This window comes from Eretmochelys imbricata, chromosome 8 (genome assembly GCF_965152235.1).
Source record: "Eretmochelys imbricata isolate rEreImb1 chromosome 8, rEreImb1.hap1, whole genome shotgun sequence".
Lineage (NCBI taxonomy): Eukaryota > Metazoa > Chordata > Testudines > Cheloniidae > Eretmochelys > Eretmochelys imbricata.
Window position 1 is genome coordinate 66,699,412 of NC_135579.1, and position 27,590 is coordinate 66,727,001.

The window sequence follows — 27,590 nt, forward strand, 5'->3', positions numbered from 1 at the left end:
GTTGTAGCTGGCGTCGCAAGATATTTACGTGCCAGGTGCGCTAAAGATTCATATGTCCCTTCATGCTTAAGCCACCATTCCAGAAGACATACGTCCATGCTGATGACTGGTTCTGCTCGATAACAATCCAAAAACAGAGCAAACCAACGCATGTTCATTTTCATCATCTGAGTCAGATGCAGAAGGTTGATTTTCTTTTTTGGTGGTTCGGGTTCTGTAGTTTCCGCATTGGAGTGTTGCTCTTTTAAGACATCTGAAAGCATGCTCCACACCTCGTTCCTCTCAGATTTTGGAAGGCACTTCGGATTCTTAAACCTTGGGTCAAGTGCTGTATCTATCCTAAGAAATCTCAGATTGATACCTTCTTTGCGTTTTGTCAGATCTGCTGTGAAAGTGTTCTTAAAACGAACATGTGCTGGGTCATCATCCGAGACTGCTATGACATGAAATATATGGCAGAATGTGGGTGAAACAGAACAGGAGACATATAATTCTCCCCCAAGGAGTTCAGTCACAAATTTAATTAACGCATTATCAGCATGGAAGCATGTCCTCTGGAATGGTGGCTGAAGCATGAAGGGGCACATGAATGTTTAGCATATCGGGCACGTAAATACCTTGCAACACCGGCTACAAAAGTGCCATGCGAACGCCTGTTCTCACTTTCAGGTGACATTGTAAATAAGAAGCAGTCAGCAGTATATGTCCTGTAAATGTAAACAAACTTGTTTGTCTTAGCAATTGTCTGAACAAGAAGTAGGACCAAGTGGATTTCTAGGCGTTAAAGTTTTACATTGTTACATAACTGCACTCAAAAACAAACAAAAAAAATCTACATTTGTAAGTTACACTTTCATGATAAAGAGATTGCACTACAGTACTTGTATGAGGTGAACTGAAAAATACTATTTCTTTTGTTTATCTTTTATCATTTTTATAGTGCAAATATTTGTAATAAAAATAATATAAAGTGAGCACTGTGCACTTTGTATTCTGTGTTGTAATAGAAATCAATATATTTGAAAATGTAGAAAAACATCCAAAAATATTTAATAAGTTTCAATTGGTATTCTATTGTTTAACAGAGTGATTAATTTTTTTAATCACAGTTAATTTTTTTTAGTTAATTGCGTGAGTTAACTGCGATTAATCGACAAACCCTACTTTATTCACAAGGGGACTGAACTTTGATCCAGATTAAGGCTCAGAAAGTAGGAAAATAAGATTAGAAATCTTCAAGGAGAAGACATCTGAGATACACTGACAAAATAAGAAGGAAGACAGCAATTTTTTCAGATTACTATTATTCTCCTCTTTATTCTAGACTAGTTTTTAATCTTTGAGTGTCACCTAAGGTTTTTCTATTTTGTCCCATTGGATATTGTTTGAAAGAACTAAAAGAATAGTAGCCAACAATATAAACGGAAGAATTCTATACAATATTTTGAGTTGGTGCTCAGCACAATATACTGTTAATAAAAACATATCATGTAACAGAATCACACCCCATCCTTAACTAGTTTAGTTAGACTATCTGTCTTTCTCTTCCCCCATTAAGTGCCCATTATTCTGGATTTATAGCTTGGTATGTAAACAGCGGTTGAGCCTAAAACTGGCAATCTAAGATTTCAGTTCAGAGAGGAGGGGATTTATAAATCATCCTAACATCTAGTTCACCTATTTTGAAGTTACAAATGTGTACATGACATCCAAAAGTCTTACCAGTTCAAATACTGTCTTTTTTTTAAAATGAAGGCAAGTGTATAATTTTGTATTGAGTGTTAAAAGAAAGCAGCAGACAGCAGACCATTATGGGAGGGAAGGAAAGATACTTCTTTATATGAACTTCGAAGGATTAGTGTTTCTCCTGCCTATCCCTAAACAGCAGCTCTTTATTTTGGACAATTGCTAAACTGGCTCAAGGGTCATGATTTTAAACATGTAAATCTTTTTGATTTGCAGTTGCTTTTACTTTTTGACAACAAAATATTTTGAGAGATGTACATGTAATCAAACATTAACTTCCCAAAACCATGTTCAAATTTAAACTAAAAGTCATATCTAGAACCTTGCATTTACAGGATGTAATTTCATTTGAACTGCAGCCTGGATTCAACAAAAACCTCAGTACAAATAAAGTTCAAATTACTTGAATGGTTTAAACATAAGCCTGACAGGTCTGGTTGAATAAGACAAAAGTGTTTAATAGCTAAGGCTGTGAATCATTCATGGAGGTCATGGAAGTCAGGGCTTCCATGACTTCCTGTATAATCCGTGAATTTTGCAGTTGTAGTGCAGCTGACCTCAGGACCACCCCAGCAGCAGGGGAAGCCCCGGGGCCAGCTGCACCAGCCATTGCTCTGGCAGCCCCAGGCACCTTGTCCCTGGTGCTGCCCCAGGCTGCTCCCCTCCCGGACCAGCAGCAGGGGCACTGGGCTGCCCCTCTGCCCCACCCAGCAGAAGCATTGCCCCGGGCTGCCCTGCCCCCAGCAGCAGTCTTCAGGAACGTCCCCTTTCCAGCAGGTAAGATTTAGTCACATGTATTTTTAGTAAAAGTCATGGACAGGTCATGGAGCTGTGACTTTTTGTTTATTGCCTGTGACCTGTCCATGACTTTTACTAAAAATACCCGTGACTAAAATGTAGCCTAATTAATAGCTTTTAAGTGCAATTAGAAAATCTTGCCACAAATTTCAAAAAAGCCATTTGGAACTAGAATTGAAGATAGCTTGTCATTTTGAAGAGACTGTAAGTGCTTTGTACATCTTTACAAGCCAGAAAAGTAGCATTAGGTTTTGTGCTGTTCTGGTAATATGGTATGTCTTACAATGATGCATCTAATATTTAAAAGCTTTTCCATTTAATGGTAATGAAAGTGGTCTCAAAAAAGCACATTTTAAAAATAAAAAACTAACCTCCAGAGTCCTACAAATATGATTTATGTTGGTAACGCTGCATAGTATCTCCATTTCTACTGACCAGGTTATCTAAATTGTGTTTAGCAAACTGTGGCTTTGCTGGAAACAGGAATTTTCCCAACTGCACTTTTACAGTTAGGCCACCTGCCAAGCTTGTATGACTCAGAATAAAAAGGAAAGGAGGCAAAATTTATCTTACTCATAACTACATTTTTCCCTAAGGTGCAGCACATGATTTTCTGCTATGTGGTTAGCTGCAGAAGTAAACACACAGTGAAGTAGAGCTATTATATTCCCTTAGCTACAAATCAAATACGAGGCCACAGAATCCTTGTAACAAAGCAGTGTATTTTCCTCACTACCACCTCCCTTCCCAAAGCATGCATGCCATTTTTTGCTATCTTACACAATGTCCTTGGTAACAAATCTTTCTTATACGAAATCAGACCACACAAACTTTTGAATTTTAAAGAAATCATTTATAAACCTATAAGGTTTAGTTACTGAAAGATGTAGTAATACGTTTTCTAAACGCAGGCATCAATGGAGTTCCTCTCCACCAAGCAAGTTTACATAGGCTTTATGCAGGGAACAGTATTTGCCTCAAGTGTTTTTCTAAATTTCTATACCGTTACACCTTTAAAATTTGATACAATATTCAAGTAGAGAATAATGAAGTATTTCAAGGCAATGAAAAAACTGCCTCTCAACTACCAGTATTTATATTCTATTAGTCAATATTCATCTTCCATTTAAATTTTTCATGTTTCTTTAATATTGTCACTTTGAAGATAAGGATTTGTGCATGCACAACTTTAAACAAGAGTTGAGCCACTAAATTACAATTGAAATTCAAGACTGCATAGCGTTCATAAACTTACGTTTTAAAACATGGGTCTCCGGACATTAGCTGCATGCTGATCAATACCTACAAATCAGGAAAAATAAGACACATGAGCAAAACAAAGAAAACACTAAGTCAGCAAAGGAATTGGTCTGTGATGTTATATGGTGTGTCAATAAGTAATACTCACTACCAAATTTGCATTTAAATTGAAAATGTGTGTGTGTGTTACACACACACACACAATGGCCACATGGTTCTGTAAAGAAAACTAATTGTGTCCAAAATAATACTGGTACAGAAGAGAGTTAAACCACTATAAATCTTACATGACAGTTTTTTAAACAAAGCAAAAGCTACAAACTAGTGTTTGAAATCAATTACATTATCTCATTTCTACCTTAGGATTCTATAAGAGGACACTAGACAATACAATAAAAATAAGTATCAACAGTAGGGGGTTCAAGAAAGAGAAGGACTGTAGGAGATCTCATCTGTCCCCCTAGATCAGCAATGTGGATGTACAAGGAATTCCATTTGTACATACACCAGCAGCAGGCACTTTACTTCACCGAATCATCATTTATCAAGAGTTGCTTATTAAATTGTCAAAAGTGGTTGTGCTACCCTCATTGGGAAAGTCACAAGTGAAGGCAACCACAAAGGCAAATAATGACATCAAACATCCATGAACACGGCGAGTCAGGACTCATTTGACCAAAAAGTGAACACCATGTTTTCATGAATGTTTTCTGGACTAAAGAAACATGTTTTGGAGAAGCCTACGACTGTCTCAAACAAGCAAAAACTGAAGACCTAAACTGTATAGTTACCTGTGTGACTGATCAATCCCAGTGCCCCAACATCACAATTTAATCAAATTACACAAAGCTGTCCCAAATTCTACTGATCCAAATGGATTAGAACAGAAAAGGATGGTGGTTCTAGATCACTCTCAGGGGTTCAAGATTTCAAATATTTCCACAAATTCTTTGGCACTGGTTAGAGAGTGAGTAGAATCCATCACAATCCATGACTGAATGTTAAAGCTGGCTCATTCTTTACAGAATTAGGCAAGCCAACTAAAGAAAACTACCCTGAAAAGAACTAACTGTATAGTTACAAGAACATATAACTGTTACAGTATTTATATAAACTATGTCTACGCTAGACTCTTTGATTGTCTTCTTATATTGAATTTACTTTGCATTGCCCAATTCCTATTGGAATCAGAAACTAAAATTAATTTAATACTTAAAAATAGTTCTCCTATATAGCTCACTAATCAGAGTTCCAAAACTGGCAAAAATAATCCACCAATTTGTTGCTTGTGTGGACGTCACTTGGTTCTCAAAAATAAGGCTAAGATTTTCACTGCATTATATTACTTACATGTCCAGTCTTCCTCCAGTAAGAGTGATTACTGACAGAGAGGATTTTCAGCAACAGCAAATATATTTTAAACCTTGTTAAATGCTTGGCTGTAATGTTTATGGTTTTCAGTTCCACAACATATTAGTTCCTGTTTTTCCCTTATGCAGTTAATAAAAATACACTTTTACCTCAAATAGTATGATGGAAAAAAAAACAAACCATGAATTACTTTGAGAATGGAATTATCTTGTCTGGTATTTTTGGTATCATAACCTTCCAATAAACAGCGACGAGTGGTATTTCCCGATCCAGCAAACTCTGCAAGGTTTAGGTCTGCAAAGCCCAGCTATTAAGAGAGAAGGAAGAGTTAGATATCATAATATAATCCAGGGCCAGTTACTGTATGCACAATAATTAGTACTAGTTATTAGCCTTTAATCACACTTGAATGAGAAGGATTCATGCAGAAGGGATGGACTCAAAAAAAAGAAAAGAAAAGAAGGAAGTTACATTAGAAAAGAAAAACAAACACAAAAAAAATCAGGTCTACAAAACCTTGTAAATATTATTAGAATTGATACTGTTTAATATGATTAAATGCCAAATGCTGCTCAGCTGTACTCTTAGTTTCAACTTTCACCTAAAAAAACCCTAGGAAGGCTTTCTAAATATTTAAGATCCCATACACGCAAAAAATATAGAAGTAAAGACTTCCATCATCCTTGAGAGGCAAAGAAAAACAAACTCCAAGAGAGGTGGAGGTGTGGGGGGGACATTACTATACAAAATAAGTATGTCCAAGCTACCGCTCAAACATCAGTACCTCTACAAAAATAGATGAGCTGGAAGATCATTTTTGGTATTAGAACGATAGGTATTCTAGCCTATTATTAAGATAAATTATATAACGAGCATAAGACAGCAAGAAGGAAGTGTCAGTTTATGGAATAGATTATGTCCATTTACCTTTGCATATGCCTTTCCACCTTTTAACTCCTGCAAAAAGAAACACACACTAGTAACTAAAAAAGTCATAAAAATTTAAAATACGGACGCTCCCTGAGTTATGCAAGACCCGACTTATGCAAATCCGCATGTACAGAAAAAGCTCCATAAGCTAGAAATAGGAGGGTTTGGGGTTGTTTTTTTTTTTTTTTTTGCATGTAATGGTCAGGTATACATTTCCGACTTACGCAAAACTTGAGTTACGCAAGACATTCCGGAACGGAATGATGGCGTAAGTCGGGGAGCGTCTGTATTGCCTTTTTGAAGGAACCCAACACGTACACATATTTTAAGAGATATCTGAACACAATATTGCCATAGTATTAGTCTGTTGTATTGCTAATTGTAACAGAAACAGACCTTGTGTGCTTCTCCCAGCTTCTTCTCAGGGCTACCCAGGGACCCAGCAGGAAGCCAAAAGAGATCACCAGGAGGGGAGGGGAGAAGTAAACTGAAGAAACCCAACTTCTCCCCATCCAAATGGTGAAAGGGTGTGGATAACCTCCATCACTGTGGGGCCCACCAACTACATACCCTGGTTTGTGAAATAAGCATTTTTGCAAAAAAACAAAATTTCTAAACCTACCCCTGAATGTTGAGGAACCAGCTGGTAATTAAATAAAAATACAAAAGTCATCCAATTTATTTTCTAGTGCATACAGTTGGATGGCTCCCAAAACAAAACAAAAAAATCCCTGCTGCCTTCACAAAGTCACCTCAGGAGAGACAGACAGCTGTTCAGTGCTACAGCACCAGTTTGTTTCTGCTGCTGGGGTAAGAGATGCAGGAGATGCCCTTCTGGAGATCAGGAAAATCAAGCCAGTACATGGCACAAGTTCAGGCCTCTAATGGTATGTCTACACTACAACTGTGAATGAGTTTCCCAGCTCAGGTAGACAGACTTGTGGTTGCGGGACTTGAGCTAGCATGCTAAAAATTGCTGTGTGGACACTGATTCTGGCAGAGACTCAGGCTAATCACCCAAGCTCAAGCCCATCTGAGCCACTAGACTTGAGCTCAGAAAGCTAGCCTGTGTCTTTACTGGAGCCACAATGTCCACACAGCTATTTTTAGCATAGTGCCTTCAGCCCTGCTAACACAAGTCTGTCTACCCCAGCTGGGAGGCAATTTCCCAGCTCCAGTGTACACATACCCTAAGCTTGCTGCTTCTTGCTCTGGACTTCTATGCACTGCATCAGTCACTGACCAGAAAGAGTTGGGCGTTTCCCAGGAAGTGAAGCCAGCTGTTACTGGATGAAAGAATAAGCAGTTTAAATATATTACTTGTCCTTGAGTTCTTGTTTAAAAGTGAAGGCATTACTGTTTCCTCACTCTAATCTTTTCAAAAAACTCTGAATTCCCACAGCAGTAGAGAAGATCTGTCTCTGGCAGAGTAGAAAGACGCAGTCACCTTGTTACAACTGCCAGAGGTACAACTGAACACATTCAATCTGCAGGCTCTTAAAAATTTCTGCTACATTTAGTACCTTAATATAATTGAAGATAAGTTTTATAACGTGAGAGAGTTTAATCCTTCTGTAACTATGCTGAAACTGCATCTGCACTGACCTACCTTGGTTATATTACAACGTAAATTATTAAAAGAAAGTTATCTTGTTTGATAGCTATCTGAAAATACCAGTGCATATATAAAACACTATGAATGTTCCGTTTGAAATCATACAAATTCTTTGGGCTTCATATATTAACATCATACTTGAAAAATCATATGACAAAAGTAGCAATGTACTTATGCTGCTTAAGTTGTGAACCAGCAAAACCACTTAAAAAGAGAGTGTGCTTGTGTGCTTCTCCCAGCTTCTTCTCAGGGCTACCCAGGGGCCCCATTAGGAAGCCAAGAGAGATCACCAGGAGGGGAGGGGAGATCTTGCACACTGGAGGTGGTTCTTAGTTCAGAACTAATTTTAAAATTAATCATAGCTGGCTGTTATGCCATTTAGCTTGCATAAATTATGTTAATTGTTACAGCCCCCTCAAATTACAATATGTGAATTAGAATTAAGTAAGCAATGGTCAGATGACAAAACTATGTTTACTAATAATGAGTATTTTACGTGGCTACAGGTACAATTCATTTCCTAATGTCTGCTAGCTCTATAAAAATAGAGAGGAGAGTAGCAAATGATGAGAGCTACTGTGGGGAAAAAATTATGGTCTAGAAGAGGAAAAATGCTGTTTTTACCTTCCGTACAGATACTCGGCAGATGCAAGGATCCAGAATGCCTGTAGTGGCACTGGCACTCATTTTACACATAAATAAGAACTTCTTCTTCCAGTGAACAGAGTTTGCCTGCACTACCTCCCTGCAAAAAGGAGGCGGGGAAGAAAAAAGAAAAAAGGAGACAGACAGCCATTATAAACAAACATCTAGAAAACTACATAGGCAGTCAAAACCACAAAAGACCACTGGACAAATTGGCGTAAACATTCTTGCTTGTGCCACTTCAACTCAATTACTTATCAAAATCTTTGTTAAAATGTCTTTATGTGATGAAAAATTAAACAAACTTCTTTTTCCTTTTTAAAAAAGAAAAAGGAGTCTAACCATGTTCAGTACTTCCAGTGTTTAGTACAGCTCTTGTGATAGGCACAGCACAACATGCTGGGTGGGAAAAAAAAATTGACCACTACGTTTTCATTTTCATAGAAAAGCTGCATCTCAACCATGCAAGAGTATACAGACTTGACACTAAGAAGAAAGATGACTGGACTAATTGTTAGGTCAGCAGTAAGGGAAAGGATTTTATGTAAATTAGTTCATTTACTGTGCCTAAAAGTGAAGAGCTAAAGCCAACTAGCTTAAGTTAGGCATAACACAAGGAGGAATTGTACAAGCTTCCCCATACGGTTTTGTGCAAGACTAATTAATCCTGACATGTAACATCCCTGCCATTCCACTGAGGGCTCTAACATGACTGGTGGCCTCTAAAAACAACTCTTTCCATTTGACAAAACAGAGAAGTTAGTAAATGGAGCTCTGATGACACCTGAGCAGAATTTCAATCCTTACCTTTATGTTACAGAGATAGAAGACAAATGCATTCACCCACTGCCCCACCTGAGACTCTTACACATTTACGTATATTTTTTGCTCTTTTTTTTTGAAGCGTTATTTGATTTTGTTTTTAAAGACTTTGAAATATGTCAGTTAGTTGAAGGTTCCTTCATTTAACCTCAAAACAAATACAGCACAGGAAGTGGAAGTAGAAGCTTCCCTACACTCTCCTGCCCGTGTGAATCACTCCTGACATGGCCAGGGAAAAATATAGTTCCTTCTTACCAAAACAGAGAATTACAACCATGAGCTTTCTGTCTAGGTGCAATACCAGGGATTTCATGTCTGAGTGAATAGGAAGGATGCAGTCTTTCTAGCTCATCCTTTAGGAGAGTTTTCCTGGTCACCAGCAGTGGCAGACTGATACCAAACTCTTTATGTTAAAGGGAATTTACACATTTCTCTCTAAATAGTAATGAGCATATGGATGAAGTCACAAAAAAAAGAACAAAATAAATATTGTAGCATAAGAGATGGACATTTATTTTAATATTTCTATTAAAAACAAAGCCAGGAGGCATGGCACTGATTACCTTAGTGACCATTTGTTCACTAATCACAAAGAGAAGAGGGGGATAAATCTAGGGCCCTTGTGTTGAAATATCTTGTTAATGACAGGTTTCAGAGTAGCAGCCATGTTAGTCTGTATCCGCAAAAAGAACAGGAGTACTTGTGGCACCTTAGAGACTAACAAATTTATTAGAGCATATGCTTTCGTGGGCTACAGCCCACTTCACTGGATGCAGAAAACATAGAGTAAGAAGACAGACACACACACACGCACACAGAGAGAGAGAGACAGAAAGCGGAAGTTGCCATACAAACTGTAAGCGGCTAATTAATTAAGATGAGCTATTATCAGCAGGAGAAAAAAAAAACTTTTGTAGTGATAATCAAGATGGCCCATTTAGACAGTTGACAAGAAGGTGAGGATACTTAACATGGGGAAATAGATTCAATATGTAATGACCCAGCCACACCCAGTCTCTATTCAAACGGAAATTAATGGTATCTAGTTTGCATATTAATTCAAGCTCAGCAGTTTCTCATTGGAGTCTGTTTTTGAAGCTTTTCTGTTGCAGAATTGCCACCCTTAAGTCTTTTACTGAGTGGTCAGAGAGGTTGAAGTGTTCTCCTACCGGTTTTTGAATGTTATGATTCCTGATGTCAGATTTGTGTCCATTTATTCTTTTGCGCAGAGACTGTCCGGTTTGGCCAATGTACATGGCAGAGGGACATTGCTGGCACATGATGGCATATAGCACATTTGGTAGATGTGCAGATGAACGAGCCCCTGATGGCGTGGCTAATGTGATTAGGTCCTACGATGGTGTCACTTGAATAAATATGTGGACAGAGTTGGGATCGGCCTTTGTTGCAAGGATAGGTTCCTGGGTTAGTGTTTTTGTTGCGTAGTTGCTAGAGAGTATTTGCTTTAGTTGCGGGGCTGTCTGTAAGCGAGGACTGGTCTGTCTCCCAAGATCTATGAGAGTGAGGGATCATTTTTCAGGATAGGTCGTCGATCTTTGATGATGCGCTGGAAAGGTTTTAGTTGGGGGCTGAAGGTGACAGCTGGTGGAGTTCTGTTATTTTCTTTGTTGGGCCTGTCCTGTGTAATGGGTCATTACACATATTGAATCTATTTCCCCATGTTAAGTATCCTCACACCTTCTTGTCAACTGTCTAAATGGGCCATCTTGATTATCACTACAAAAGTTTTTTTCTCCTGCTGGTAATAGCTCATCTTAATTAATTAGCCTCTTACAGTTTGTATGGCAACTTCCACCTTCTCTCTCTCTCTGTGTATATATATATCTTCCTCCTATATGTTCCAGTCTATGCATCCGATAAAGTGGGCTGTAGCCCACGAAAGCTTATGCTCTAATAAATTTGTTAGTCTCAAAGGTGCCACAAGTACTCCTGTTTTATCTTGTTAATGTTCATCTTATATTACTTAAAGCTATTTGAATAGTTTAGTTTTTGAAAAGACAAATAAGACTTTGTTTTAACTGCTTTCTTTTATCTTGCTACTTAATTTTCTTCCACTGTTGTGCAAAAACAGAGTAGTGATGCATCAAAGCTCTGCTAAGCAATCCAGCCTCAAAACAAAACAGAAATACAGTAACTTTGTATTATCTGAAACATGAAAGCTCTACTTACATTTGACCTACAAAGACTTAGAAAAGTATTGCTTACCTAATACAAATTAGTAAGCCTTTTATTGAATACCGCTTCAAGTTCTATTTTATGTAAGATCCCTTGAGTCAGCAGGACCTGATTTATATTTCTCATCTGTATGAACAGCCAGTAACGTCCTAAAAAAGTTCCCAACAAAAGTTCGATTTTAACACCTAGAGAGCGATTTGAATTGAACTTGCCAAGGCTGGGTACTATGGAAAAAACATCAAACTTGTCAGTCAGTAAAATAGGTCATCAGATGCTTTTTACATGAAAGTAATTTGAAAGCATTAAAAGAAAATGAAAACTAGCTCGTGAAAACAGAATTAACTAGTTATAGTGCAGTGTCACAGTCAATAGTTAAGATTTCTACTATTAAAAATTCTTGGGCTGGTTTGTTTAGGGGGAAGGGAAGGTGGTTATGGAGTTTAAAAAGTTATTTATGGCTTTTATACATTTCTCTGCTACACACCGATGCTTTTTACATTTGTACTGATGTAGTTACTATTAAGATAAGTAAATGAATAATTAAATGTGTTTTTCTTTTTAATTGTACAGTCAGAATAAACTTTCTCTTCTAGACACATTTACTTCTCTTTCTTTTACATACCCAAGTGAAAGCCATTTAGATAAAACAAGAACTTTGGCAGGCTGTTTTAAGTGAGCACCAATAATTCATTTGCAGTATTGTTGTAGCCATTTTGGTCCAATGATATGAGATAAAAGATATTACCTGACCCACCTTCTCTATTTGACCAACTTCAGTTGGTGAGAGAGATAGGTGCAATCTTGGTTGGTGATTTTAATAGCCCCCATTCTCAGGTGGGGGGTACGCTGATTTGGGTGACGATGGTGAACAGTGACTAACAACGACTTTGTGTTGATTCACAGTGCAAAACAACATGACACATTTCTTTCTGCTAGATGGTCAAAAAAGTACTCGCCCGATCTTTGCTCGGTCAGTTCGCTAGGCGGCCATTCACAATCAGTGAACGGTATAGTACTTGATAACTTTCCTCATAGCCAGCATAGACCATCACTTATTCATATTGGGCTCCAGCAATGGGTGCCTCCCCAAACAGCCTAGTGTGGCCTCGCCTATGCTCTGCCCCCAGGCCAGGCCCCCTCCTGCAGTTCCCAACACTCTGCCCTGGCTGGTCCAGGCTGGTTGGGGCTAGGCAGTCTACCTCCCGCAGGACCTCAGGGTGGCTGATGCCGGGGCTGGGTCCTCACCCCCCAGCCGCCCAGCACTGGGGTTGGGGGCCGTGGTGAGGGTGCTCTTGGCTTCTGCAGGGGAGGGGAGCAGAAGATGAGGGGGAGGGGCCATAGGCTAGTCTCCCCCAACAGCCAGGTCACCAGCCACCCATGGCTCCAGCTACACATCATTTGAAACTCAATCAAGCATTAGTGGAATTTCTGCAAGGCAGACTGAGAAAAGTTCTGTGACGCACTGGAATGTAGCGTGTTTACCATTCCATCACATTGTATCCCAGTCGATGAAGCCTACCATTGATTTCAAGGAGCCATTTATAAAGCCACATGCTTAGCTATACCGCGGGACTGTCATCCAATTTACACTCCTTGTCTGAATGCTGAACGCAAAGCCTTGCTCAGAACATCTGAATTATCTGGTGACCTGGATATCACTGACCGCCTGACAGTCTCTGGAAGGACTCTACTGAGAAGCTTGACTTCACCTATTCCAGCAGCTGGGCACTGCTCAATAACCTCCAGGTCAAAATCGCCCTCTGGTTAAGTCCAGCCAGGTTGCAAGCCACCTTATGAGGGTAGCAAACATCCCACTGGAGAAGCGACTCAAATGCAAAGTATATGATGAATGGAGCCAACTTCAACATCGGAATGTGGGTAGAAGTTAACCAGAGCCATTCATGGTTGACAAGCTAGATAAGACCCTTACCTCCATCAAGCTAGGCACAAAGGTGGGCTATGATAACATCTTGCCAGAATTCCTCAAGCACCTAGAGGTCACAGTGACTTACTAACTTCTACATAGGGGACATCAACGAGAAGAAGTTACCATGCACTTGGTGTCAAGCAAAGATTATTGCCATTCTTGAGCCGAGAAAGGACCCTTACAACATGTCGAGTTACCGCCCAATATCCTTGCTGTGTTTCAAGGTGTTTGAGCATTTGATCTGCCAACAAATTGCTCCAGATTTGAACAATGTCTTCCAAGTTGAGCAGGCTAGGAAAGGACGCAGCACCTGTGATCAAGTCCTGGCCTCGACCATCTTTATCAAAAATGGTTTTCAAGAAAATCTAAAGACAGAAGCCATCTTCTTAGATTTGACCACAGTCTATGACACAGTTTGGCACAGAGGGCTTTCATTTAAACTCTCTCGAGTTGCCCCACTTCAGGTGGTTGAAATAATAGAGCTCTTTCTCTAAAACAGGCAGTTTAGAATACACATGGGCAACTGCTGTAGCTCTTGGAAGTGTCAGATGAGTGGCTCCCCTCATACTGTTCAATGTGTACATCAACCACCTGCCAGCTACACTCTCGTGCTAGTTTATCTATGCCATGACATCTGCTGCAGCTACCAAGCACAGTCCTTCTCAGAAATTGACAAGGCCTTGACTGAAGATATGAAGCTCCTGGCAGACTATTGTAGTCAATGGTGCCTGCAGCCGAGCTTTTCTAAGACCATTACTACATAATGGTATTCCACCTGCATAATGCAAGCGCAAGCCACGAGTTGAAAGTTTTCCTCAATGGTCAATGCCTGCAGCATGATCCAAACCACAGGCGTGCGCACGGGTGTGTCCAGGCACACCCTAATGCCCTGAGCTCCAGCTGGGAAGGCTGCTCCTCCCCCTCACCCACTGGAGGCTCGGGGGGGGGGGGCAGGGGGAGGAGGCTGCAGCAGTTGCAGGCAGTGATGGCAGCAGAGCCATGTTTACATTGCTGCTGCGCTGCTGGCCCCAGCGGCACGGGGTGAGTGGAGTCGGCCCAGGGGCCCAGCTCCACTAATATTTGGGGCCGGGTGTCCCCACCTGCCGCCCCCCCCACGGCTCCCCCAGCTCCCTCTTGCTACCCCCACACACCTCCCTGGGCCCTGGAGCAGAGCATCCCTGCCTCTTCTGTGCAGCTCCATGCTGCCTCCCTGCAGCAACTGCTGTGGCAGGGTCCTAGTACCCCCCAGCTCCACTGCCAGGGCACACTGACTGCCAGGGCCTGTCCTTCCACCTCAGACCCTTCCCTTTTCCGGGGGGACCCTCCACCAGCACAGGGGCCCCCCCTGCCCGCAGTCACCGCTCCTGCCCCATGCTGGACAAGGAGGCAGCCCCATCCTTCACCTGCAGTGAGGCTACAGTCAGGAGCAACAGCAGGGGAGGAGGTGCACACAGCACCCCCTGGCACCAACCATGGGGGGAAAGTGAGGGAGATTCCTGGACCTGAGAGGGGCCCTAGGAGCACATGCAGTGACAGTGGTGGGGGTGAGTGTGCTGCGGGGGGAGGGCAAAAAAAGGGGGGCTCCTCCCCCAGAGCTTGCTGCTGCCGGCAAGAAAAGGGCTGGGGTGAGTCCTCCTCTCTGGCCCCTGTCCCAGAGCAGCCTGTCTGCACCCTAAACTCCTGCCCAACCCCAGAGCCCACACCCCCAGCCAGAGCTTTCGCCCCCCCGCCACCCCTTCAACCCTCTACCCCAGCCCTGAGCCCCTCCAACACCCGAAACACCTTATCCCCAGTCCCAGCCAGAGCCTTCATCCCCCTGCACTCCAACCCTCTGCCTTAGCCCTGAGCCTAACACCCCAAACCCCCCCAGCCGCAGAGCCCTCACCCCTTACACCCCTACTCTCACCCTGAGCCCCTCCCACACCCAAATCCCTCACCTGCAGCCACACCTCACAGCCCTCACCTCTGCACCCCCTCCCATCTCCAAACTCCCTCCCAGAGCCTGCACCCCAATCCCCTGCCCCAGCCTAGGGCCTGCACTCCAGACCTCTCCCTCCCAGAGCCTTGGGCAGGTGGGAGGCGGAGTTTGTTGAGGTGGAGTTTGGGCGGTGGCAGGTTCTGGGCACCACCAAAATTTCTACAAACCTGCCACCCCTGGTGACAGGGTCCCCCCCTCCCACCCACGCAGGATGTATTTGTTGCCTGTACAAACTTCCACAGCAGCTACACAAAGTTGTTGTAATTGTGTCACACAGCGAACCCCATGCTGCTACCATGACCCCTCTTGGTCCCCCGCCCACCCAGGCCCGCCTAGCCAATCGCCGCCTCCCCAGCGCTACATGTGACCTTTGTTGACTTACATCAGTCATAGTGCTCTTCCAGCGCTGCGCTCCAGCTTGGTTGGCACTCTTTGCACCTGCCCCGTGAGTGCCATCACGTCATTGGTCAAGGGGATGTCCAGGGGGTGTGTCATAACCATACAGCTAAGGGTAGCCTAGAATTCCTCCTTATCTGTAAGGGGTTAAAAAGCTCAAATAACCTGGTTGGCATCTGAACAAAGGGACCAATGGGAAAAGAAGATACTTTCAGATCTTTGGGGGGGAAAGGGGGGAAAAAAGGCTTTGTGGTGTGTTCTCTGGGGAAAGCAGAGAAGCATCAGGTCAAAAAAACTCCTCCTATAAACCATCTTGTACAAGTCTCTGATATTACAAAAAGAGTAAGTAAATAAGGCAAGGCGCATTAGGGTGCACCTCCTCCCCTTTTGTTGTCATCTTGTGACTTTTCCCTTTGCTAGAGCGAGGTTTATCCTGGTTTTTTGTAACTTTAAAGTTTTGCCTAGAGGGGAATCCTCTGTGTTTTGAATCTGATTACCCTGTAAAGTATTTACCATCCTGATTTTACAGGAGGTGATTCTTTTACCTTTTCTTTAAATAAAATGCTTCTTTTAAGAACCTGATTGATTTTTCCATTGTTCCAAGACCCAGGGGTTTGGGTCTTTGATCAGTTTGTAACCAATTGGTTAGGATATTATTCTCAAGCCTCCTCAGGAAAGAGGGTGTAAGGGCTTGGGGGGATTGCTGGGGGAAGAGGAACTCCAAGTGGTCCTTTTCCCTGGTTCTTTGTTAAAAGCATGTGATGGTGGCAGAATTACTTAAACCCAAGGTACAAGAGAGAATTTGTGCCTGGGGAGTTTTTAACCTAAGCTGGTAGAATAAGCTTAGGGGGTCTTTCATGCGGGTCCGCACATCTGTACCCTAGAGTTCAGAGTGGGGAGAGAACCATGACAGGGTGGGATTTGGTGGGGACTCTGTTCTGATCAGCGGTTTGGTAAGGGGGCTGGGCCGGTTGGATATGGGCCGGAGAGTCTATGGGGCAGTCAGGGGATGGGGAATGGGGGCGTTGGTTAGGGCGCGGGAATCCCAGGGGGTGTGTCAGGGGGCAGGGGCGTGGCTAGGGCAGTCGGGAGAGGGGGGTTGTCTCTGGAGGGAGCGGTCAGGGGACAAGGAGCAAGGGAGTTGGATGCGTCGAAGGTTCTGGAAGGGCCTGTCAGGGAAGGCGGGGAGCACGGATGGATGGGGAGTTCTGGGGGTCCTGTCAGGGGGCAGGGAGCGGTTGGATAGGCGTGGGAGTCCCAGGGGTCTGTCTGGGGGCGGGAGTGTGGATAAGGGTTGGGGCAGTCAGGGGACAGGTAGGGCATAGGGTCCTAGGGAGGTAGTTATAGTGGGGGGAGGGTCGTCTCAGGAGGGGGCAGTCAGGGGACAAGGAGCAGGGAGGCTTAGATAGGGGGTGGGGTCCTGCGGGGACAGTTAGGGGCAGGGTCCCAGGAGGGGGACAAGGAGCAGGGGGGTTGGGAGTTCTGAGGGGGGCAGGACTCCCTGGGCGCACACCCTAATGAAATGTACTGTGCACTCCTATGATCCAAACCCAGTTTACATCAGTGTGACTGGATAGATCATTAACATATCACAACCATTTGAGGAAGACAGCAGCCGAAGTCAGAACAACCTGCTCAGAAAGTTGGCCAGTTCAACCTGGGGTGAAAGCACCTGGATGCTTAGATCATCAGCCCTTGCCCTCTGCTATTCAACAGCGGATTACTGTGCTTCTGTCTCGTCTCACTCGAGGCTGGTTGACGTAGAGCTTAACAAAACTATGTGTATTGTTATTCTGACTTTAGCCATGGCAACAAAAGGTGCCTGTATCGATACTTAGCAAAATAGCACTGCCCCATATTCACCACGAAAAGGTCTCTGTCACGCTGCTTGCCAAGATCCGTGAGAATAGCAACCTGCCGTTGTACGCAGACCTCTTCGACCAGGTACGGGGCTAATTATAAATATTTGCACTGTAAAAAAGATACATCTACAATCTACAAGTCGAAGCATGAAGGGGCATAGGAATGTTTAGCTTATCTGGCATGTAAATACCTTGCAACACCAGCTACAACAGTGCCATTCAACTGCCTCCTCTCACTTTCAGGTGACACTGTAAGTAAGAAGTGGTCAGCAATATCTCCTGTAAATGTAAACAAGCTTGTCTGTCTTAGCAATTGGCTGAACAAGAAGTAGGACTGAGTGGACTTGCAGACTCTAAAATTTTACATTTTGTTTGTTTTTGAGGGAAATTATGTAAAAAAATCTACATTTTTAAGTTGCACTTTCATGATAAAGAGATTGCACTACATACAGTACTTGTATGAGGTGAATTTAAAAATACTATTTTTATCTTTTTAGGGCAAATATTTGTAATTAAAATATAAAGTGAGTACTGTACACTTCGTATTCTGTGTTGTAATCAAAATATACACTGTATTTGAAAATGTGGAAAAACATCCAAAAATATTGAATACATTTAAATTGGTATTCTATTATTGTTTAACAGTGTGATTAAAACTGTGATTAATCATGATTAATAATTTTTAAAATCTAGTTAAGAGATTAACTCAAAACAAATTGAGTTAACTGTGATTAACTGACAGCTCTAGTTGCCAGACTTTTAAGTTGTTTGTTATAAAAGGATGGGGTAAAGGTGCCATATCAGTTGCACATATGTATCATTAAACTGATGATTTTACAAGGTTTAAAGGCTACAAAAATGTGGATTCCCACCATAAGGGATTTACAAAAAGCACCATTTATTTCCCTCAGATAGTTACACCTATCCATTTCAGAAAACCACTAACAGTCCATTACACTCCAGTAACAAGATAATCAAAACAAACAAACCAAAAAAAAAAAAAACCCCTTATCCTGGTATATATAGTTTAAAAACAAGCAATTTGACTTGAATGGTTCTTACTCCAAGTGTTCCACACAGAAATTTTGGGTATACTGAGTCCCCAGAGAAAATTCATATAGGTGTCAAGAGACAGCAGTACAAAAACAGAGACAGAATTTGGTATCTGTAGGGTTATGGGGAGAGAAGTGGGGAGGCAGCATCCAGAGCAGTTTATGTACATAGGGATGTCCCTTGTATCCTCCTGAGAGATCATGATGAAACAGTCCTAGAGATAGTCTGCAATCCTTTCATGAGTGTTTTTAGGGATGGCTGCCTTATTTCTTCCTCTATGATAGAATGGGACTGGAAAGACAGGACTGGAACAAATTGGAGGAGAGGAGTTAGAAGGGGTGAAGGATGGTGGGAACTAGCAGAAGAGTCTGTGCTTACTAGAGAATTATTCCAAGCCCTGGAGAGGAGCAAACCCAAGATTCCCTGAGTCTCACCATTCCAATGTTGTCAACAAATAACTGAAACCAGGAGGTATAGTGCATCTCTCATCCTGCTCTACTGGTCCACACAGAATATAACAATCTATGACTGCTTGCTCAAGTGCTCCATGCAGTGGATTTAAAGTTTTCTACCCTGCTGATGAACCATCTGAATGTCAATATGATGCTACAGGATTAATTTTTTTTGTTTGCTTTTTTAAAGACGTAGGAAATTGCACATAAGAAAGCTACATTAAAAGATTATTAAATGACAGAATTAAAATGGCCTGTGCAATCTTAATCCAGCCCTCTTGTGCATAAGTATTACGATAATCTTTAATTACATAACGTATTATTTTTTCCATTCAGTGCAGTGGATGGACCTAATCTGGAGATAAATCAAGGTTATGCAGTGAAGAAGACTGTTGTCTGTAGGACTCCTGTTTCATTTGTTGCAGAAACTGGAAGATGTGTAGTCAAGGAGGCAGGCGACTGCAGAAAGAGAATTGAGGACTTGTGGTTACAGCAATTGAATGCTGCCCTGGAGAACTGGATTCTATTCCTGCTTCTGCCACAGAGTTCCTATATGATGCTATGCAAATCACTTAACCCAAAACTGTTCACAGGTCATAACTAATTATGTAAAAAGAAAAGGAGGACTTGTGGCAGCTTAGAAACTAACACATTTATTTGAGCATAAGCTTTCGTGAGCTACAGCTCACTTCATAGGATGCATTCAGTGGAAAATACAGTGGGGAGATTTATATACACAGAGAACATGAAACAATGGGTGTTACCATACACACTCTAAGGAGAGTGAACAGGTAAGGTGAGCTATTACCAGCAGGAGAGCGGGGCGGGTGGGTGGGAACCTTTTGTAGTGATAATCAAGGTGGGCCATTTCCATCAGTTGACAAGAATGTCTGAGGAATGGGGGGAATGGGGTGTGTGTGCCAGGAATAAACATGGGGAAATAGTTTTACTTTGTGTAATGACCCATCCACTCCCAGTCTTTATTCAAGCCTAAGTTAATTGTATCAAGTTTGCAAATGTGTGGTTGCTGGTGAGTATTTGCTTCAGGTTGGGGGGCTGTATGTAAGCAAGGACTGGCCTGTCTCCATTGGAGAACACTTCAATCTCTTTGGTCACTCGATTACAGACCTAAAAGTGCCAATTCTTCAACAAAAAAACCTCAGAAACAGACTCCAAGGAGAGACTGCTGAATTGGAATTAATTTGCAAACTGGATACAATTAACTTAGGCTTGGATCCCTGTTCTCTGGAGGGAAGGAGGGGTGTCTGGGCTCTGGACGGGGGCCTGCGGCTGGGCTTTGGAGGAAGAGAGGGTGCAGGTATATTGGCTGGAGGGAGAACAGCAGCTGGGCTCTGGGGGGAGGGATTGTGGGTGACTCCCCACAGAGCCCAGCTGGGGGGCCAAAGAGGGCAGAGAAACAGGAACTAGGTTGTCATAGGGGTTTCTTTAACTCTCTACTCCTGGGGGAATGTGTGTGCATGCATCTGTATTTTTACAGATATACTTGCTGACAGGTATTTTGAAATAAATTACCAAAATAATTGAAACTAGCATGATTATGTAGTGTTAACTTGACAAATTACATTTGCAGAATTTTAAAATATTGTGTACAGAATTTTTAATTTTTTGGCGCAGAATGCCTCCAGGAATATACAATGAAGAGATAACAGTGCTGAAGAATAAATATTTTCCAACAGCCTGAACTTTTACCTGACATGTCTATTTTCCCCTTGAGCTCAGTGGGACTACTGACATATGAAAGTGTTTGCAGGATCAGGGATTTAATCAGTCACATAATACAATTTAGCAAGACAGTTTGTGGATATAAGACTAGTTGGATCCATTTGGCTTATAACACATATACGTTGTATTTTACGGTCACATTTTGCTGACAAATGTAGATGCTATCTTAAGGTGTTGATATATATTTGGCTCTTTTGTAATCTCATGTTTGAAGAAATAAGTGTTGGGAAGGAAGTGAAAGGCATTTACAAAGCTGTTTTGCTGTTCTTAAAAGGGAAGATTTCCAAAGACACAGATGGCAGTTAAGCACCCAATCATTGGGAATGGAGCACCTAACCCCATTAAGTTTCTCCCAAAGCAATTATGTTACCAGACATTGGGTGAACACTTAAAAAAAAGCTGCATAGGAGACAATATGGTTAATTTATCACACATTTGGAAAATTTTGTATATCATTCCTTGAAACATTTAACAGGCTTCCCTGAACATCTTAAAATGCTATAAAGTTAACTACTTTCAGCACAATTACCAATTCTTAAAAAATACTAGTGCAGTTTGCATTTTATTACATTAAACAATAAATGCAAATAGAATGCTCATTTAAAAAAATAAAGACTAAGCTAGTTTGAAAAGTCTGCTGAACACACTAACCCCTTCATTTTATTGGTACTTGTCACTGTCAGAGAAACAGGATACTGAGCTAGGTGGGCCATTGGTCTGACCCAGTATGGTAGTTCTTATATTCTTATTGAAAAGATTTGTTGAGTTTACCTCTGTAGGAATAAAGCAATTCATTCTGGAGCCAATAGCACTGACACTCCCTAAATTGGCATAAAAAGGACTATTGCAGAGGAATTCTATACCTTCCTCTACAAGTACAGAGAACCTGGATTTGTGCAGGAAATGGCCTAACTTCATTATCATGCACATTGTGTAAAGATATACACCAATTAACAAAGGCATAGAAACATGAAATAAAAAATCATAGAGAGCTTTCTTCCTCTCACTGTTGTCCATCGCCAGCAGGAGCCAGTGTGAGGGCTTCCACCAGCTAGGCTTTTAGAATAGCCAGGCTTTTCTGAGTGACTTGCTCTTTCCTGCAAAGGGCAGTCCATTCGCTTTGACTGAGAGCAGAACACATCCTATTACGTGAGGACTGAAAGTATCATTGTGTAAAGAGTTGTCACTTTGGATGGGCTATCACCAGCAGGAGAGTGAATTTGTGTGGGGGGGTGGAGGGTGAGAAAACCTGGATTTGTGCTGGAAATGGCCTAACCTGATGATTACTTTAGATAAGCTATTACCAGCAGGACAGTGGGGTGGGAGGAGGTATTGTTTCATATTCTCTGTGTATATATAAAGTCTGCTGCAGTTTCCACGGTATGCATCTGATGAAGTGAGCTGTAGCTCACGAAAGCTCATGCTCAAATAAATTGGTTAGTCTCTAAGGTGCCACAAGTACTCCTTTTCTTTTTGCGAATACAGACTAACACGGCTGTTACTCTGAAGCAACATATTTGTGATTCATCCAACTCTGCAGGCCAAACTTTTAGAGACCTGCATTCTGGTTTCCTGTAATATGAGCACATAACTTACAGCTCATTACCATTTAAAAACCACACTCCAAAGAGGAAAAAAAGAAAAAAAAAAAAAAACTAAGGAGGCTCATCCTCTCAGGTCCCAATCTTGCAATTCAGTGCGTACTTGTGGATCCCTGCTCCCACCAGGGAGCCCCACTAAGTTCCTTAAGAGCTGCCCAAGTACATCACATTGCAGGATCAAGACCTAAGGCCCCTCACTCTGAAAACACTTAGACACATTCTTAACTCACATATGAAAATTAAGAATGTGTGTTTTCAGGATTGGGGCCTCACTTTGACATCACATAGTGATAAGGGTGTGAGGTAAAGGAAGGACAAGGCTTACAACAACATATGCGTCTGTTTGGTTGTAGTCTATTGTCTTTTAACATAAAGAGATTTCCCAGATGATATACTGTACATCAACTAGAGAAAGTGAGTAAGGCTATGTCTGCACTACAGAGACTATAGCAGCATAGCTACAGTGCTGTAACTATGCTGGCAAAATTGCATGGTGTAGATGCTGCCTATCGTGATGGAAGGGGTTTTTCTGTCATTGTAGGAACACCCTTACCCCGAGTGACAGGGTTAGGTCAGCATAGCTATGGCACTCAGGGATGTGGATCATGTACACCTCTGAGTGCCTCAGCTACATCAACCTAAATGTTAAGTGTAGACCAGGCCTAAGGCAGTAGCGTCTGCCTAGAACAGTAATGGGATATAAGCACCTAAAGTAATCAGCACATGAAAATTATCATCTTACTGCTAAAGCAAAATCATTCAGCAGTGTGTTAAACAGAAATGAGATGAGAGTAAAGTGTTGCTGGTCTGAAGTCCCTCCTCCCATCAAAAAAACCCTCACCCCAGTTACTTGGGACTACACTTGTGTGTAAGGTTACAGTTGATTCAGAAGTGCACGGTCCAAAACTCCATTTTGGTGGAATTATCTGTGATGCTGACAGACCCGGTGCCAGCTCATGCCAAGGCCCCAGGCCTAACAGAACACCATTAAATGCCTGGGTGGAAACCAGTCTGGTTTACTTGGGGGTTAGTATAGTAAACACAGATATTAGTGTAATAAAAATGTATTTAGACTTCAAGGAATGCTAGTAGGAGACTGCATGTATGAATCCTACTTATAAGATCTGTATCCAGCTATAAAAGGTAATACTTATGTGTGTGTATTCTATAACTGTAAAATGTTTGTTCTGAAACTCAACTGGGTGGGGTGGGAAATTAAAAAACACACTTTACCTAATACAAAATGCAGAAGACCCTACAGAAGGTGTCACCTGCTGACCATCAGGAAGGATAACTGAATCCAAATGGGCCACTGTAGAACAAAGACTCTGTCAATTGCTCCACCCCAAAGAGAACTGCTCTTATATGCAGAACTGCTCATCCCATCAGCTTGAACTCTACGGGGGGGGGGCATAAAAATCCCTTAACAGAAGGAATTGGGGTCTCTTTATGCTATTTGGACTCCGAGGGACAAAGATTCTTAAACATAAGCAAGAGAGCCCTATGCTGCTTGGCATGGATCAGCCCTAATGGATATACAGAGCTGCTTATTATACAGATGTTCCCTGGGTTACGCAAGACCTGACTTACGCACATTCACACCTATGGAAAAGGTTCCATAAGCCAGAAATAGGATTTTTGAGTTGCGGAAATGTTTGTGTAACGTATGGGTATACTTTTCCGACGTAGGCAAACTTCAAGTTACGCAAGCCTTTCCAGAACGGAACAATTGTGTAAGTCGGGGGCGTCTGTATAGCTTATATAACCCTTTAAAATCTAAGGCTGTATCTCATTTGTGTGTGTGCATTTCCTGTTTTAACCTTGTAAATAAGGATCTTATTTCTTTTCTTAGTTAATAAATCTTTAGTTAATTTATTACAGGTTTGGCTACAAATCTCTTTGATTTGAGATCGGAGTACAATTAACGTGGGGTAAGTGACCTGTCCTTTGGGACTGGAAGTAACCTGAACATTGTGATTTCTGGTGTAAAGTGACCATCTTATCACAGAGTCAAGCTTGCCTGGGTGGCAAGATAGATCGGAATGCCCAAGGGGACTGTCTGTAACTCCATGTTAAGGCGGTATAGTGCTTGAGGTGTTTACACTTGTTACTGGGCTAGTGAAATCTAAGTACAGAACTCACAAACAGGTTGGGGTTTGTGCCCTGCTTCTCAAGAGTCTGCCTGGAGGTTGGTATTCTCACTCAGGAGCCACTCCAGGTAACATAACTTCATCCTCATAAAATACTTCCATCCACAGAATCAAAACAGATAATTCAGTGAAGTCTGTGACTCACATATATTGTAATTTAATAACAAGTATTGAATAGCAATAGAATTTTTTTACACTAATTTCTAGCTGTCCAGCCTTGAAAAAATTCAGCAAGTAATCATTTTGGTAATGATGTGGACAAATAATATATTGGGGTTGAATATTTATTCTCTCTAGAATTTACTGAACAAGTTGACAAGCCAAAATAGAAAGAGTTTATAACTGCCAACACTGCAACTTCAACCTGGTATCTGGAAAGATAAAAATCAAGTTATGTTCCATCTCACATACCGTCAGCAGCAAATAAATACTCTACAGTCAGAACTGAGCTGACAGTTTTGTTGCTGACGTATGAGGCAAAAAGGAATCCAGCTGTCTTTCCATTAATGGACACTGCTGACTGCAACCATGTGTTGCACTAACTGGGTTGCAAGGGCCTGAATATTCTTATTTCCACTCTTCTACATAAAACTGTCCTTCCTTTCTAGTCATATTATGTTATGTAATATATCAATTTCACTGACAAGAGAACGCAAGTCAGAATTTAGTTTAAAAAAGTCTGCACAGGAAAAAACAGTACATAGTCACGTTACATTAGGCGCTAATTTTCTTGGCTTTCTGTCTACAACATTTCTGCAGACAGACAGACTTCCATATTCTTATTACATTAACATTCTTGTTGATCGATATGGAAGAGACTGAAGAAAAAAAAACCCACTAATGTGACTACAGTAAATAAGTCTACATTCCTGTGAGCTTTTAAAGTCAATACAACTTTGCCCTTACTGGAGAGTCCATGCTTTAGAACAGCATGACTCTTATTTAGAGAGACAGTGTGTCTCTGTATGCGTGTACACTATTACTTTCTAACCTAGGAAATAAACAGAAATTTGGGGGAAGCATGTATGGCAAATCACTTTATCTAGCTGAAGCCTATCCAAGCCTTTATCTAGCTGAAGCCTATGCTAGCTTCTTCCAAGCTGTTGCATCACCCTAAATGCCATGTCTATATGGGAAGAGATGCTCTAAAACCCACTGCAAAATGCCAGCAAAACTTGCAAGAAACATTTTTTTAAAAGGTTCAGGGATGGACACCTCACTTCTGAGTCATCTAATCTTTCTGCAGTGGTTCATTAATCGCTATTTCAAAATGGGTAATCCAATCATAAGCAATAAATAATTTAAGAGCAAGTCCACAATGACGAAGCTCCAACGGTAAAGTGCTGCTGTCACCTTTGCGCAAGGAAAGGCGTATATTGCATGCTTAAGTTTAGTACTTTGCACTGTACACCCCCATAACCCAGCCAACACGCACAGTAATCAGTAGAGCCCTGAAAATCTGCGGATAAGCGGATCGCCGATCGGATGCGGTATCCGCGCAGGACTCTAGTAATCACCAAGTATATTCAATAAAAGGCTCAACTGCTTGCTCTTCCGTGTTTCTAAGTTCAGAAGCTTGCTAAGAACAAACAGAAAGCCACTATGAGATGGATGAAATTGTTACCTTCTTGGCAAACGTACAGTTACCATGATGCATGCACTGGAGATAAAGCAGCAAAGTGACAACTCGTAAGTGATGTACTTACAGCGCGGGCTGGTGGGTGAAGGGGGTTATAAGCTTTTAATTCTGAGCAGAGGATACTGCTTTTATCGCAAGGCTACAGCGACAGAGGGCTGCCAGGCTGCTGGGGCGGGGGGCCGGCATCTGAGGCGCAAGGCTATTTGGAGGCAGAAGGGCTGCACAGCGGCGGGTTTGCAAGGCGCTCCGGAGCAAGGCGGCTGCACCGGTCTCTGTGGCGCGGACAGGCTTTCACGCCGACGGGGGAGGTCTGCATGCACCGCTCGCCTGACTGGTGCCAGGGGCCGGGGCGCGCAGGGGGCCAGGCACCTACCGGGAGGACTCCCCGCTGAAGCTGCCGCCGTCCAGCAGCCGCACCTTGCAGAAGAGGATGCCGTTGACGAAGGGCACGGAGGAGAGCTCGTCCAGCTCCAGCTCCACGCGGAACTTGAACTTCTTCTTCTTCACCATCATCATGAAGGCCATGGGCGGGGGCCGGGGAGCCGCCGGGCGGGCCCTCAGCGCCTCGCCCCGGCCGGCCGCCGCCCGCCTGCAGCGCTCATGGCTGCTGGGACGGGCACGCCCGCCCCCTGCCCACGGTGCTGCCCACCCGGCTCCCAACGGCGCCTCCTCCTGCCGCCCGCTCGACCCGCTTACATGGCAGCCACCGCCTCCCTTTCAAACCAACCCGCCTCCGCTGTCCGAGGGGAGGGGGCAGCGCCGCGCGGAGCCCCAGCCAGGGCTGCAAAGCCCGGCCCTGCTGCCGAGCCGCTAGCCGCGCGGCCGTCGGGCGAGGCTCCCTTGGCGGGCGGGCGGGCGCCCCCAGCGGCCCGGGCCCGCCGCGCAGCCAGCTGAGAGGAGGAGGGAGAAAGAGAGCGGGAGGGCGCCTCAACGCACGAAACACACGGCGGGGTGCGGGGCTGAGGGAAGCGCTAGAGGCGGCGGCTGAACCGCCCGAGCGTGCTGCGCTGCCCTAGGGCCGGCGGCGGGGTCCCCAGACTGAGTCCAGCGCTCCGCCTGCGGCTGACGCCCTGCGCCTTCAGCTCCCTGCAGCGCGCTGCTCCGCCGCCGGGCTGCTGCGCGCGGCCCTAACACCTGAAACCCTGCCTGGGGGCACCTGCCGCGGGGTGTGAGGTCAACGAAATCTTCAATCCACAGAAAACCTTCCCCGCCCCTGCAGAGCCCCCGTGATCTCTTCATGTATGCAATGGAAAGCATAGGGTGTGTGTGGGGGGGTATTTATCTACACCTTAAAGTGTGACAGCTGCTTGACCTAGCACAGGGGTTCTCAAACTGGGGCCTGGGACCCCTCAGGTGGCCGCGAGGTTATTACAGGGGGGGTCGTGAGCTGCCAGCCTCCACCCCAA

The 27,590-nt window shown here is 43.1% G+C and overlaps 1 protein-coding gene across 7 annotated transcripts in view; it reads right to left on the minus strand.

Moving 5' to 3' along the window:
• EEIG2 (EEIG family member 2) overlaps window positions 1–27,003 on the minus strand; it is a 60,846-nt gene extending 33,843 nt beyond the window's left edge. For 4 of the 7 annotated variants that reach the window (XM_077825245.1, XM_077825247.1, XM_077825246.1 and 1 more), the window contains exons 1-5: window positions 26,558–27,003; window positions 8,345–8,465; window positions 6,103–6,132; window positions 5,366–5,482; window positions 3,800–3,846 (exon numbers count right to left, since the gene is read on the minus strand). In XM_077825245.1, the coding sequence (XP_077681371.1) occupies window positions 3,800–3,846; window positions 5,366–5,482; window positions 6,103–6,132; window positions 8,345–8,465; window positions 26,558–26,709 (467 nt within the window). In that variant the 5' untranslated portion in view covers window positions 26,710–27,003. Of the gene's footprint in view, window positions 1–3,799; window positions 3,847–5,365; window positions 5,483–6,102; window positions 6,133–8,344; window positions 8,466–11,413; window positions 11,492–12,137; window positions 12,232–15,670; window positions 15,822–26,557 lie in introns of those variants that run through there. The other 3 variants (XM_077825248.1, XM_077825251.1, XM_077825250.1) reach the window with 3 other exon arrangements.
• Between the last annotated feature and the right edge of the window lie 587 nt (window positions 27,004–27,590).